Here is a 16,555-nt window from a genome sequence, read left to right on the forward strand (position 1 = left end):
ACGTGTGTTTATTTAAATCTGATGTGTGCACAATAGAGAGTTGTTCTCAAAGTATTCCAGTATGGATGATATTCACCAAACTTATATTATGTGCGTCATTATGCTGAAGATAATATAATTAAAAACAAAAAACACAATCAACACAAATCTACCTTGGTTTCCCTTAACACATTATACATATATCTTGCATACAGAGTTCACATCTTCGTAGCAAATTACACATTTGAGAAACTTCAAGAGAAGGAAAGTTAATAAAACAAAACCATGGAAATTTTCTCCTCAAATTAAACCCCCAATATTCTATCATTCTATGCTACACTAGAGTGGTACTTCATTTTTCTCCACAACCCTCACTCCTTTTGCAGATCTGAGCACATTGGCCTGTTTGAAAATAATATGTTTAGATATAAAAGACAAACATGAGATATCGATGCCGCCACATGAATAAACATAATGAGAAACAAGAAAAGAAAAGAGGAGAACCATATATATATATATATATATATATATATATATATATATATATATATATATATATATTACTTGATCCTCGGTAATTTCGACTGCAAAAGCATCAACAATGACCAAAGAAGATGTCTTCTTGTAGCTTCCTGGCTCTAGGGTACTTGCTAAGAGTTCATCGTGTTTTCTATCAAGGTACAAATCAAGCTCATGTACCCCTCTCTTGGTTCTGGCAGCAAGAAGAAAGCAATAAATTAATAAAATGAGTACTACAATCAATTAAGAAAATGGTATAATAAAACAAATTAAGGAGAACAGACCGATCAGCTTGAAGTCTCCCGTATTCAGGATCATAGCTCATGAAGACAAAGTAGGACTCGACTTTTGTGCTTCCCATTAAGATTTATGAATGCCTCTTGTTAATTTGATTGGCAATGCCAGTTTTCTGCTCCACTGGCCACCTATTTATACAACAAAAGGTTGAATGACTTTCCCAGTAGAGAAGCAATAATAGAGAAGAGAAAGAAAAAAAAAAAAAAAGAACTAGGAGCTATTTAGGCCCACGTTGGTTTCAATTTTATGTAACAGCTTAGAGGTAATTTTTTCCGTTATGAACACCGCCAAGGAATTTATAATTTGAACCGACTAATTGAAATTTATTGATTTGTTATTAATAGAAACATTAAAGATTCTGATTTCGGCGGTGCGCCCCTTAAAGAGAATAGCAAGTTAATTACTTCTTAATGCATATGCGTGCAACATGATGAAGCACCATCGTTCACACTTGGCACTTGGGTCATACTCCATAATCTTGTACAATTACATGGTATTAGTAAAAGTCAACTTAAGCCTTTATTTTATTATTAATTATTAACACCAGCTACATCTTTTTTATTTTGACAGGTACATCTAAAGATTGTTCTTGTTAAGAAATACTCAAGTCTCACGTTTACTTGACTGTCTCACTTTTTTAAAATATCATTTATATATTTATTTAATACCAATCAATTTTAAAATGAAATTTAACAATTCTAAATAACCTTACATTCATAAAAAAGAAAAACCTCATCCTAAATTTTGCATCCACATTACTCTTTTTTTCTATCTCCCTCTTTCTTATCAATCAAGGTATTTTAGTACACGACGGTCTTAGTCCCTATGCTAATTAATTGTCTTATGACAATGGCTATAAGAAATTAAATTCAAGTTCAATACACAAAAGAAAATATACTTTAGTACATATTGCTCTATTTTCATCCTTTTTAACAAAGATTCATATACTTTAGTTGGATCTACTAAAAGAAGTTACTCCATATGATAAATTAAAATTAAAATATTTATTAGAAAAGATCGACATCCACATCTAATATTTGATCATGAATTAATTAGAATTGTCTTCAAAAAATATATATATGAAAAAAGGAATTCTGTCAAAGAAAACAGTCTACTGCATTTGACTGTCTAGGAACAAGCTGATTTTTGAAGATTATCAATTTTCTGTCATAGAGATTATTAGCAAGATTAAGTTTCTTATGTATAGACAAGCGCACATGTTACATTTTGTTTTAGCATCTTGATATATGTCTTCTTGTATTAGGGAGACTTTTGATTTTTTTTAACTGCGGGGTATGCCCCGTTTATTATTGTATAATTTTGGGTTTAATATAATTTATATTTTTTCCAAAAAAAGAAAATGGGAAAAGGCTATAAGTGAATGAAAAAGTGATAAAATATCATAGTTGTAAAACTCAATCTGGTTATAGAGAAGCCACCCAACTTTTGAAGACAACTTGAATTTCTATGCAGGCCTCCTTTCAGCTATGCATATCACTATTAGTCACGTTTATAGAGAAGCCAACACGGTGAGAGACTGTTTGGCGAATCTTGCTTGTGCATAAACATGATATATAGGGGACTGCATGCTTTACTTATTGTGGCCTTAATGTGTCTTCGTAATTCCTTGGGCCTTTTGTTGGGCTTTCAAGCCCTCCTCTGAATTATGTAAGAAAAAAACCCCTCCTCTTAATAATAATAAAAAAAATCTCAGTATCTCACCCACTTGAGTCGCGTTAATTAATGCACGACAACTCTTTTTTGTTGTACACACGAGCGTCGGTCCTTTATTAAAAGGATCACGTGTTTATAAAAATCAATCACCACCTAATTATATAACTTGACAATTTTGGACTGAAGTAACAAAAAAGGAGTCCATATTAATTAGGAGTAATAATATGTTTAAAAAAGACATTTCTTTAGTAAAATACCTATAAAATGATGAATCAGCTTTCTAACCAGACACGTCGTTTACGAACAAGAGATGCATAAATGAAGACATTGACATTTGAGAATTCACTAGTAGGTGCAGTCCCGCGTGGCAATCTAAATTAAAAAATCCTAATTAAGCGTTCCACTCGTTGTTGGATGTGTGGAGTGAGAAAAAATATGATAAAAAAGAGAGAGAGAGAGAAATATAAAAAATATATGTTAAATATTTTTACATTTAGAGAACAACACAACCAAGTGTGTTCGTTTGGCAAGATCATGAATTACTTCCTCTATGCATTGTTAAACGTTGAATGCGAAATTGAAATTAATTACTTTTATCAGAATTTTATTTTCTAGTAAAAACAAACAATTTCAAAAGAAAATTGATTAGGCAGACGAAATGACCAATGTGAGATGTAGATAGGTCTTTCAATTTACAAAAAAGAATTAATAACTAATGTATTATGCGAAGATGAAGAGCAAGGAGATGAAGCTATATATATCTTGTGCGGCAGCTTGAGCCTTGAGGAGTATCTGTATCACAAGTGCCCAATCACAGTACCCTCATTCTCTTCTGAGGGACTCTGCCACCATTTTGTCTCAGTCTCACTCCCCGAATAAGAGAAAGCTGAGTCGAGGGTGTTTTTGCACGCATGCCTTCCATGGTTTTTGGTAAGTGCCCACTGAAATCCAAGAGTAGAAATTGTGCGCACAGACAAAGATATATTGAGAGGGAAAGGAATGATATAGTATTTACCAATGAAAGAAACAAATAAGCCACCCTGTAATTGTTTTTCCCAATTCAATAAAATAAGATGCTAATTTATTGCAAAGTTGGATGCCAAAACACAGCCTCAAACCCTGTCCAGGGGCATTTATAGCGCTTCATATGGATATTTTTTCAAAAACATTTACCATACATGTATATTAAAATAAAAAACAATTAGATATCCTTAATTTTAAATATGTCACCGACACATCTCATTTCTCTTTATTTTTCTTTTTATAGCAGAAGAAATTGAATTTGATATTTTTCTTGACCCTTGTCCGTATGTGTCCCTGGGCCAGCCCCAATGGCATAGCACATGTTCAACTACTTCACTTGATTTACATTTTACTCTCCTCTCTCTGTTCCGAATGGCCCATATCGCTGGTCCTTATTTTCTTGTTGTGGGTTTCTTTCTTATGTCTACTTGCGCCATAACGTCCCAACCCTATGGGTTTCTGCATGCTAACACATTTCTTTTATTTTTCTCCAGTTGGGCCACATGTGCGTGTTTATTACAACTCTTTTTTTTTTCTTCTACAAAAGATATTCTTCAATTAATAGTCCAAGATAATTTCTTTAGAGATATAAAAATCATCAAAATGTATTTTACCCTTCCAATAAATCTTTTTCATATTATTCAAAAATTAAATCCCTGGCCATTTGCTTAACGAATCTAGCTGTCTATTACTATGTTGAACATTGTTGGTTATTTCCAACTCAAATGGGCCACACGCATAAGCTTCCCATATTCCTTTGCAAAATACCCAGCACTTCATTTTCTTTTTTACTGAATTATATTTTTGTCCCCCTTCCTGATTCATAATTTTGGTCTTTGTTTTTTCTTTTTTGCGATTTTGGACTTCACATCTTAGAAAAATCATAATGTTGCATACCTTTATTTCTTTTATTTTTTAATTTATTAAATTATTTTTTTATAATACCTTAAATGAATATGTTAGGTTTATGATTCAATTGATGTAAAATAAAAGAAACAAAATGTATGTAACATTAAGAATTAAATCCACATTACAAAATTTCTAAAATGTGGGGACTCAAATTGCAGGAAAAAAGAAGAAGAATCAAATAAAAAATTAAAGAAAAGTCAAAATTGTATTTTTGTTTGTTATGTTGAACCCCGCTTCCTCACGTGGGCTTCATTCCCAATATATTTCCACATCCCTGGCGTTGGTTTATACTCCTTGACAGTGAGGGAGACTAGAAATTTAAATTATGTGTATATATTTTTTGGTAGAATAATTTAAATTATATACTAGTGTAACATATTTTAAATGGTAATAAACAGGTGTGTGTGTATATATATATATAAATTTAACGGAATTCAGCTTCAGGTGAGCTGGATTAGGCTACATGTCTTGAACCTTAAAGCAGTTCTAGGCTTTTCCCTCTATAGGCCCAGATGGTACAGATTTTATAAGGATATTGTCGTAAAGATGTCTTTGAGTTTTAAACCATGTTCCAAAGATTATGCACCAAGATACATAGACAAATTGGTAAAAACATAAGGAAATAATAGAACGGTAATATAAGAAATAGAAAATATTTCTGTTTTCTAAAAATATGATATTTCCAGATTTTATTAGTTATTTTTTTATAGTTTTTTTTTGTGGTTCTAGATTTTTTAAATATCATTTGATTTAACTTTTTCATTTTCTGGACTATTTTACAGCGTATAGATATTGAGTTTGCAAAATTTTCCATTGTTTGGGTCACTTAATTTGATTGTTTTAGTTTTTTTCTAGTAAAGGAGAAATATTTTTAAGTGTATAATTAAGATGGAGATAAAAGAATGACAAAAATGTAAAGGGGTAAAAGGTAGGATTTAAAAAGATAACGAACAATTTACATTAACAATCATGGAAAAATGTTTTTTTATTTCTTTCATTATATTCGGTTTGGAGTTAAGGGATATTGATCTAATCGGTAAGAAATAAACTTACAATTCAGTGTCATTGTCATAAATAAGACAGATTCATTTTTATTGATTTATTCGTAAAATTTATCTCATTAAATTTATTATATAAAAATTAGGAAACTCGTAACTTAAGCATAAAAAAAAACATAAACATAATAAAAATCATGTTAACAAACAGTCTTAAGAGCAACCATAAAAGAATTTAATGCTAAATTTTTTTCTATTTTTTAATAAATTAACAATGTGAAATTTGCAATGCAAGTTCATCAAACTCGTAACTTAAGCTCCTGTTTTCGTAAAATATTCGTACGAAAGTGCTCCTACCATATAACAAAGCTCTTTTGAACTCATAAATACAAGGTTGCTAAATTTTACATTTTTTTTTAAAGAAGAGAGTCCAGGATGAGGGGGAAAACATTATAGACTATTTTAATAATATAAAACAATTAAACTTAAGGAAAGTAATAATGCCGACTTGACTGTTGAGACAAACTGAAGAATTATCGGAAAATAAAAAATAAATAATTTATGAGAATTAAAACAACAGGTGGTTTTGATTCTCATGAGAAATGATGAATTGATATACTGTACGCAGTTAAAAAGTCACATGAACAAACGGAATAAAATAGTATTTATTAATTAGCTAAGACTCTTAACAAATTGTACAGTACATGATTGATTTGAAAAGAGTAACAACATATTTTGATGGAGTGAATGTGGAGTATTAGAAACATGGAGCATGGGGGAGCACGTGCACAGCGAGGAAGTGAGGTGGCAACCATCACGTGGCGGGCCCCGTCGCACACGAGCACTCACACTCACATGACCATAGAGATAAATGGCTCTTCATGATTGGCCCACCATTATCGTGTCCCCTCATTTCGCGGCCATGAAATCACCCTTCATACACGCGTCCATCTCATCTCTCGGGCCCACCCTTTTAACGTTAATTGCGGATTAACTGACGGCTAGGATGAGACATTCTTATCGTATTCTCCTACTGCTTTTTTAAGACTACTTCTTTCCATAACTATAATAACATGTTCTTTGATTTCAGACTCATAGTCGTGGCTTCTGACCAATAATGGTTGTTTAAAGAGAAGACACAAGAACAACACTCGGGTTCAACTTGTAATGGGAACTATAGAATCTATACTTGGATTATTTGGAATTTAGGAAATAGAACAATCAACGACCAATTACGTACAGAGAAAATGAACCAGGTTTTCTAAATATTGTGGAGTGTGTAACACTGTGTTCTTCTCAATTAATAATTCAAAGTTATTGAATTTAATTATAATAGAAAATTTAATTTTTATTGAGTTGAGAAAAATTAAATTAAAATACTTCGTATGACTATATGTAACAATTTTCTATGAAAATTTTAATCAAATTAAGATTCAGCTGTACACTCAATGTAAATTTATATTATATCAATGAGCCAGCCTGACATAAATTATGAAGACATGAACCAACATTAGTGTGTCATTAATACATTTTCCTGAATCATTATATCTACTTTCATTCTCATGGATAAAAAAAAAAAATAGCACCTACTTCAAGGTAAATCACTTTCTTATTTACTATTTTTGGCAAACCACCCAAATCTGAGCCTGCTTAGCCAGCCGTACTTGTTTAATTCAACTTTTACTTCTTATTCTACTAGATAATAAAACCCTATTACCCATAGTTAAGATGCAAACCCTTCTTAAACTAATTTTACATACCGACTTAAGAGAGAAAAATAATAAAATTATTACCTCGTGCTTGCTGGAGAGAAGAACAATGGAGCTTAGTAGAAAAAGTAAAAAATCTTCCTCCTTTGAAGCTTCGCAGCAAATCCTAAGTTGTAAGGGAACCATATGATTATATGAATTTGATGAACTACTTGAATGTTGTAGGGATTGTTGTTTGTTGTTGGGTCCATAATGGTCACTACGGTGAGAGTGTTGTTGGAAGGTTTTTTAATATTCTCCAAGACCTTACTATCTTGACTTTTTTTTTCTCTGTATTTAACCATGAAAATGAGATATCTTGGAATATAGGGGTTGTTGTTTGGTATGAATAACACGTGATTTTATTTGATTTTTGACATGAGAACCAATTATTTAAGTTAATAAAAGTGTTGTATGTAAATAAATTTATTTAATATGATTGGGAACCTTGTACTACATGGAGATTCTAGCTGTAAAACTGATTTTATACTCTGTTTTTATATGTTAATATATGTTTATATTTTAATACACACAAAACCTTTAATATGAATGTTTAGTTGTGGGGGTTTAGTAAAATCACCCAAGTTTTAAGCCACAAAACTCTCGATGTAGATTTGAGGAAAAACTCATGACTTGAGTGTAGGACCATCATGTAGAGTAGCCCCTGTCTGTTCTAAGTGCTGTGTGCGCTGAAGTTTAACTAGCAAGGTGATTGGTTGGAGACTTAAGACTGTGAACTTAAGTTTAGACATTCCCGTAATTTTAATAAGCGGCATGAATTGATTTATATACAATTATTGATAGTACAGTGACTAAAATATAAGCGTAGAGAGTAAGTTTATAATTAAACCTCAAAAATGAAACAGTACAAAATCTCCTTCAACCATTGTCTTGTGTGTATTGGCGATAACAAATGAATTGTTGGTAGGTCAACTAATACTGTTTTTGCACAGATGAAAAATGATAGTACATAACGGAGATGGAGGAATTCCAAGGCGAAGTTGAAGCTTGAAATTTATTACGGTTAGTGGGGACCTTTGGACGTTAGGATTTTGGTGTCGGCTTTTGGAGATTGAGTCCTCCTACTACAACAAACTTTTCCATACTTCCAAGTTAGAATATCTCAGAGGATCCTAATCCTATAGTATTTCACCTTCTTTTTACCCTTTTCTTTATTGCGTCTTCAACTTGTTAAAGTCTCAATGCTCTCTAATAATGTATGGTCATGGTATGTATGTATGTATACCCCAACAACAAGAAAAGCTAACTAGTAGGCATCCAAAAGTGCACCAACGGAATTTATTTTAGCAGAACGAATACTTTCTCACAACATGAACGAATTAATTAAGTTTGAATTTTCGTTGAAATAAGCATTTGTGTTTAATGTTTGATAATATCTTGAGTAAGATTATATCGAAAAGTTAAAATATAATGGCTTTCATTATTTAAACATCTATAAGTTTATTTTAATTTTCGCAAATAATTAATTTATTATTTTAAAACATATAAGATGTGAATTGAACGAATTGATTTATAAGTTCCTCAACCAAATCCATTTAACTCACAACCTCAACAAACTAGGTTAACTATTGATTTATAAGTTTTTTTTTTTTGTCTAACATACCCATTCAATATTCTTGGGGATGGTGTTTCTTTCACTTCGCTGCTTGACTGTTGACCAGAGGTGCAACATGTGATGTGGCTTTGGTACCAGGTAAAAATTATTACCTTGGTCCCCAAAGGGTCAAGTTAAAAGTCAGCCAACAACCTAGTTAACCTAGTTCGCATACGACCATGAGGATACTGTGATCAATAGTTATTATTGCTCCAAGTTAATTACACAGATTAATTGGCAAAACATAAAAATCGCTTCATTATAGTTTTGATTCGACTGCAAATTGAGAATCAAGGGGCAGGTGGGGGTGGGATGGCCAAAATCACGATGCTATTTTGTTCAATCTCCTTCACCGTGCAGCAATAACTATTAGGTGAAGGTTCAATTGAGAGGGGTGAGCATAATAATTTATCTTATACAAAGTTCATTTGATTATTATTTTTTTCTTCTTCTTTTAAAAGTATTTTTGGATAAACTTATCCAAACACGTTTTAGGAATAAAGATAATAGAGTTTTTTTTTTAAAGTTTATCTTTTCAATCTCAACTATCTAATTAAAATTTATTATATCTAATAATTTGTAATATTAGATATGTTTAACTATAATTTTTATTCTTAACCTTTTACTTTTTTTTAGCGAACTTTATATTCAATAAATTGATTTTGTGTATTTTTTCTATAACTTTTAAAAATTTATAAATTTTATCTTTCGCCTTTTATTTATTAATTATTAGTAAATGTTGAGATAAAACTCATCAAAAAAGTAAAAAGTTGACGGGTAAAAAATATAATTACAACATGCCATGTTAGTTAATTAATGAATATACAACGAAAGATAAAATTTACAAAAATTTTAAAAGTAAAAGATAAAATACACTAAATTAATTTGTTAAAGTAAAATCCCCTAATAAATAAAAATTGACAATAAAAAGTGCAAATAAATCTATTAGATACGATACATCATTTTTTCCAATGTTAATTTTTTTTTTTGTGGTTAGTTTGTGAATGTTTAATGACACCATATAAAAGAAGGGACCGAGATTCCATAAATCAAAAGATAGTTACAGATCCTACTGTTATCATCACAGAATGTAAAAAATTTTCGTGATTTTTTATTTTGTTATTTAATAAATAGAATTTAATAATGAATAGAATTTCATGCATTCACTTATTAAAGGGAATCCATTTCCATAAAAGAACTCCGCCATGTAGTTCATAAAAAAAGTTAATGAATTGACCTTTTGGCCTTCTATAATAATAATAATTAGTAAATGGAGCATAAAATCAATGGGCAAAGTTGTACTTAAATTTCGAAATCTACTAAGCAGGCACTAGCAATTAACTTTAAGAAAAGTACAAAACCAAAGGTCCCCGCCCAAATTTTGAATGGACTCGGCTAATTTTTTCATCATCTTTTTCAAAGTGGAGTTTCTTTTTTAAGGTAAACAGATATTATGTAATCCATCAAGTCATAGATTAATTTTATTTGAGGCATTTGATTATTATTTATCCAAATAAATTTCACACATGATACAAATATAACATAAATTCTTCCATTAAATAAATTATTTTCATTTATATGAAAACAAGAAAACCTTATATGATGCATCATCCTTTGGTTTTCATTTGGTGTTTGTTTGATTTAGTCATATTAATTTATCAAGGAATCAAGTATAGCAGGGTTTTATTCCGTGTGAAAGAGAGCTTCAGAACCATTACGCCTGTAGAGTGCAGAACACAGGCTCAAAGACAGTCTTTCTTGTCCCTCCCAAAACACATTTTGTTAATGTAACTTTTTTATTAGAAAATATTAATTATTAGTTTTAGTTAGGAAAAGAGATCAAACTCTAGACCTTTTTATTCCTCCTTAATGCAATCTCACATAATATTTTCATTGTTTCCAATGTAACCAAATCCAAAGATCAAAGGCAAAACAGAAGCCCCACCATGGATGAATCGAGTTCAAAGGCAGGGTATCTTTTTTTTTTTAATTCATTTTATTTAAATTTTATTGAGTTATTTTCATAAAATTTTATGAAAAACTATTTTAAATATAAAAATTAATTTAAAATAGAAATTCAGTGACATATAAACTGCCACTCATTGGAACGACAACATCCCTACATTAGTGAATCAGTTTTATTTTTTGAATATAAAAAACATTAGATTATTTGATTTACTATTTCCTTATCTTATTTTTATATGCACACATTTTTAAAATATATTCTATAAAAAAACTCTTTTTATTATCTGATTTTTGTGTTAATTTTTAATCAATTGGCATGCATATTTCGACCACAGTACTAACATTAATGTAATAATCATCGTAATAAACAAATTGAAAAACGACAAAGCAACTTATCATCACTTACAATAATGGAGGGGAACATTATGCAGGTAACTGTTACTAACTGGTCCAACATTCAGACCCAGGATAGAATAGCATAAAAGTAAATTCTATTTAATGTAAGTGGCAGAAGCAGACACGAATGGAAATTTATTTTATGCGCACTACATAAGGATCAAACAGACAAAAATGGAATTAAAAAAAAGACAAAGATGGAAATTTCTATATAGTAAAAAAAAGGATTGAAATTTCTATATAGTAAAAAAAAGGATTGAAATTTCTATATAGCATAAAAAATGATGGAAATTTCTCTTACGAGGAATGTTAGCCAATACACAATTTTGTTAATTAAAAAAATGAAAAAAAGGCATATACTAACATCATAATTTTTTTTACATTAGCATCTAATTATAAATTATTCTATATGATATTGTTAATTTGTATAATAATTATTTTAAAAATCATATTTTTTATAATTTTTATTAGTTTATAGCGTAAAAAAATTTACACTATGTAGAATTAGCCAATTTCAATAATGCTTACAAGTCAAGCCAATGTAAAATGTTTTTTTTTTTCTTTTAAAAATATTGAAACAGCCAATGTACCTTTTTTTTAGAAGAACAGCCAATGTACCTGGTAATAACAAATATCTGGCAATCTAATTTCGTAAACAATTAACAATACATTTACCATATCACAAAACTACATGCTGACATAGCTGTTTAAAAATTCATAGAACAACACGTTTACCAATTTACAGAACTACAAGGAAAGAAAACAGAGAGCTAACAAATACAAGTAACAAGCACTACAAAAAGCATACTAATGACAGTGATAACCCACCAGTTCCAGAACGATAACATGGTCATGGGAGCATTTAGACATGGCAAAGTCGTGGGATAGAGATATCTCCCGAGTTTCAAATCCTGATTCCCTAACATATGCTCATAGTCGTCTTTGTTGATAGATTAAATTTTATTGTCTCATGTTTCATCTTCGTATCCTTTGAGTATTGAGTATTCTCGTCATCATTGGGACAGATATGAAAATAGGTATGAGACTAATAGTGATATCTCCTTCTCCAACTTTAATCCCAATTAAAAAAGTTTGATAATTTTTGAACTCAAATCCATACCCAATCAACTTATATATTTCCCATTAAAATCAAGATAGATTTAAGCGAATACACACGAATACATATTTGATTGCCATGAGAAAGCATCAAAGCAAACAATGAATGAAGGAATGAGAACAACAACGTCCACGAGAATGAAGGGCACGAGAACCAGAGCAGCAAGGGCACAGGAAAATAAATATTGTATTGTTTGAGAGTGAAAGTGTTTTAGAGGCACATATGGTGATATTTAATAAGATCACATAAATCGATTGTATTCTAACCTCTCTCTCTCTATATATATTCTTAAATTGGCTACACAAGGAGTTAAATTTTATTACATATTTTTTTAACATGCTCTTTTAAATATATTTTATTGTTAATTAAAATATATTAAAAATTATAAAAATATGAGCCCGAGTTATTTAAAATAACTCACGATGAAATATTAATTTATATATATTTCATATGTTGTATAACTGTCATTTTTGCAAGCTTCAAAGATGTTGTATTAGTATACAAAAAAAAATAGGGATTTTATAAAAGAAATATTCAGGCAAAAAATTACAGTAGAACTTTAGGAAATGTATGAAGAAAAAAGAAGAGATTGGATTAATGATATAACTTTATTTATATCTCACATACTACTTTTTCAAATATCTCTGGAAATTTAAAACGAAGGTTACTTCATTGTTTGGAAGGTGAGAGGATAAATGGGCCCCTTGTCCCCATAAAAGCTCCCAACTTCTATCACTATTATCTCGATATCGATTTAAGGTCATGATGGGTCCGTGCTTCTTTACAACTTCCTAATATCTTTGCCGGGTCCAAATAATTTATATACCTCATGCACATAATTGTATTTTAATTCTTAAAGCAAAAGCTATATATATATATTAATTATTTTTACATAATAAGTAAAAGGATTTGTACAAAATAATTTAAAATTATTTTTTAATTACATTATTTATAAGTTTTCTTTCTTATTGTTTCGGTTTGATTTTATCTGTCGTTTTTAAAACATTTTTATGTTTTCAATTATTTCTTAATATCAATAAAGTAATAATTATTATTTTTCACAATATCCTTATTTGGTGCAACAAATAAATGTACCAGTAATTATATAATTGTAATTGTAAACTGTAGTCAATCATCTATGAAATAATGTAAAAAAAATCATTTATGAAATAAGAATATATTGGTCAGATAATGTTATTTTAGTCAAATGAAAATAATTTATCATGAGAAGGTGATGTAACTAATTACTTCCTTAAAATAAAATAGAGAGAATAATTGTGATTATAGTTTGGTAGTTTTAAAATCTTCAAAAAGTTGTTTGTTCCCACGCTGATAATCCGCCTGAGGGGAAAGCCCCACACTTCTAACTTTTATGTTGAACCCATGAATCTTACATATGGCACGCGTCAAAGGCAAAGTTTTTGCTATCTATTGCTTGCCGATTATACAAAGGGTTGTAACTTGTAAGTGATTTTTTTTTTTATAACTTGATTTTTCATTGTTTTTATTATCAACCAAACATTATTTTGTTAAATTGGAGTACAAGAGGTTAACGGTTTACATGTGACATGTCGAAATGAACTCATCGTCGCCTTTACTTGACATAAATTTTTAATAAACTTATTTATTTATATTTGAATCTAATTCAATACTATCTAGTGAATATGGAACATATTACACAGCATATTACAATATATTTCAAAATAAATAAATATAATACTTTGTCTACTTGTTACGGAAAATTTAGAGGAAGAAGGAGAGACTCTGATGAGAGAGAGAAATACGGGACTTATAAAAAAAGGCAGTTATCCAATACTTTGTCTACTTGCTACACCTTCACTATCTCTACCGTTAACTATTTTATTATAATATCTAAGGTCTTTAAAAATGTCAAACTGTGCGTGATATGGGAAGCTTTTTTTTTTCTTTCAAGAAATGATATGGAAAGCTTAGGCACGCTAGAACCCGTCATGAATAAAACATAAAAGACGTACAATTTTTTAGGGGGAAGTTACAAACTTCAAATATTTGTGGAGTTAAAAACATATATACATGCAGTTAAAACATATGGTTAAAACTTAAAAGTGTAAATTCAAAGATACGTGAAATTGAGAAAGTGAATACGCTTGGTTTCATTAAACTAATGTGCGGTAAAACATAAATGATGATAATGTAAAAAACATGAATCACATGAAACAACATAAGATGGAATATCCAGAATGCAGAGGGATAAGGTGATGCAAGTTTGACGAATGCATGTCAATGCTTGTGGGATGATGTATAATGGTTATGCAAATCACACATGCATGTGTAAATGATCCCTTAATGAAAACAAATCTAACTTTGGCCAAAGATTTGGCAAATATGTCAATCTATTGGTGTTCAATGTGAATTAACTTTCTCAAAACTCCCATTTGAGCATAATCTCTAATGAAATGGTGTAAAGTTAATGGTACGAATGTTACTATCATTAAAATGTTGTATTTTTTTAGAGATTAATGGTACGAATGTTATTATCATTATCATAAAGAACCAATAATACTTTTTTCAATACTAAAATAATATTCCATTTTATATTTTATCCAAAGCAATTGTGAACAATATCTAAAAATTAAAATATACGCTGCTTCAGTAATCGATAGAGTTATAGAATTTTACTACTTGTTGACCCATGAGATAAGGAATCGCCAATGAAGTAACATATACTTTACTAGTATGTTTCCTTTCATTTTATCACTAACATAGTATACATCGAAACATCCAACTAACATGAAATGTTGGTTTTTCTAATGGATTATGCACACACTAAACAAAATATCCTGCTAGATATTGTTTCATAATTTTCACATTGACTATCTAGGATTGTGACTAAAGTTCTTTTCGCTATGAATCAAAATCATATTTATTGTGTCATACTGAGGATCTTTTACTATGTAATTAGTAATGTTAGGATAAATTGAAACTTACATGGCAATTTATAAAGTTAAAAATTATCAGAAATTATAGAAAAAAAATGTAATTTGTAATAACTTTTCTTTTATTTCTGGCATTTTTTTTGATATTGTGACAATTTTCAATCTCTAGATTTACAATTACCATAAATTATTACATGTAGATTTGAATTTAGGAGCATAAGAAATGTACTAAAATTTTCATAGAGACGAAATCTGAATATTTTTAATTTTATATAAAACAAAAAATATATTTTAACTTAAATTATTGATTTCAAAAATTTTAGTTAAGGTTGCATAAAATGATAGCTCACATAATCAATCTGTTTATATGGGAATCGAATTCAACCATTTGCTAAGTTGTCACTCTTGTTAGACCTCTTGCATGTATCATACTATTAAGAATTTACGATGCATTATGTCAATATCAACCCTTTGATGAAGGTAGGATTCGTACATGATGTTTGGCAGCATATCCGCGAATAAATTATGAATTAGTTTGCAAAATCAAATTTCACCTTTAAAGGATTTCCAGCAGAAATTGGTCTACCAAGTGCAATGTCAACGCAATTGATTAGCTAACCTAGGCTTTTCACCTTGATCATATAGTTGCTAAGCGCAACTTGAAATTTTGACTTTTGACGATCTCTAATTTCTGTAAGCTCCCAATCGAAGTCAGTGTAAAACAACTAGGGAATGTGGAAGGCAGCTATACTAAGAAGGAAAAAAAAAAAAAAGATGTTTTGTCTATATCGTCTTGTGTAAAGTCAGGAGCAAGTGCCAAAATTTCCAAAAGGTGACCTAACGCACTCAACAAAAGGCAAAGAAAAAAAAAAAAATACTCTAGACTTAAATTTGGGGACACAATGTTAGGGTATGAACCAACAGTGATTTTTTTCCACTAACAAAAGGAAGGATCTCTTTGTCCGATTTATGAAGTCATGGAGTACTATGTATGAACCCTTTAAAGCTGTTTCAAATTTGTTCTTTTACTGACCTTGAGACTGCAAGCAACGTGCGGTCTCATTGAAGATCATATGTAAATCCATGTTTGGTAAGATTATTTTAGAGGAATAGCTATTATCTTATTTTTGAAAAAAGTAACAAAAGTAAGTGATTATTTTTTTAAAAAACAAAGTTGAACGATGCTCATGTCTATCTTTTAACTCAATTGATAATTGATAAAGCTAATTGCACAATATTTAACTCATCGAATAGCAGTGCCATGCATAAAGAAAAAAAAAAAGGTAAGACACATGACATAAATTTTCTACTAAATATTTTAGATAATTATATATTACTAATTAAATTAAAATAATTTTGTGTGATATTATATCTTTATTCATATATTAGAAAAAGAAATGAAA

General features: G+C 29.8%; 1 protein-coding gene across 2 annotated transcripts; it reads right to left on the minus strand.

Moving 5' to 3' along the window:
* Positions 1 to 139: 139 nt before the first annotated feature.
* LOC102669617 (subtilisin-like protease SBT2.5) lies at positions 140 to 1,345 on the minus strand. 2 transcript variants are annotated; one of them, XM_014776099.3, is made up of 3 exons: positions 783 to 1,345; positions 586 to 691; positions 140 to 381 (listed from the first exon to the last, which is right to left on the minus strand). In XM_014776099.3, the coding sequence occupies exons 1-3, from the start codon at positions 857 to 859 to the stop codon at positions 319 to 321; spliced, it is 246 nt and encodes an 81-aa protein (XP_014631585.1). In that variant the 5' UTR covers positions 860 to 1,345; the 3' UTR covers positions 140 to 318. The 2 variants fall into 2 exon arrangements, with proteins under 2 accessions (XP_014631585.1, XP_006580530.1); XM_006580467.4 differs by having other exon boundaries at positions 544 to 691; positions 783 to 1,321.
* Positions 1,346 to 16,555: the final 15,210 nt, after the last annotated feature.

The sequence above is a fragment of the Glycine max genome, chromosome 5, assembly GCF_000004515.6.
Source record: "Glycine max cultivar Williams 82 chromosome 5, Glycine_max_v4.0, whole genome shotgun sequence".
Taxonomy (NCBI): Eukaryota; Viridiplantae; Streptophyta; class Magnoliopsida; order Fabales; family Fabaceae; genus Glycine; species Glycine max.

Coding starts and splice junctions, on each gene's coding strand:
- LOC102669617 (XM_006580467.4), bottom strand. CDS start 859: ATGGGAAGCACAAAAGTCGAGTCCTACTTTGTCTTCATGAGCTATGAT. Junction 692..782: donor GGGAGACTTCAAGCTGATCG/GTCTGTTCTCCT, acceptor TCTTGCTGCCAG/AACCAAGAGAGGGGTACATG. Junction 382..543: donor TCGAAATTACCGAGGATCAA/GTAATATATATA, acceptor ATTTTCAAACAG/GCCAATGTGCTCAGATCTGC.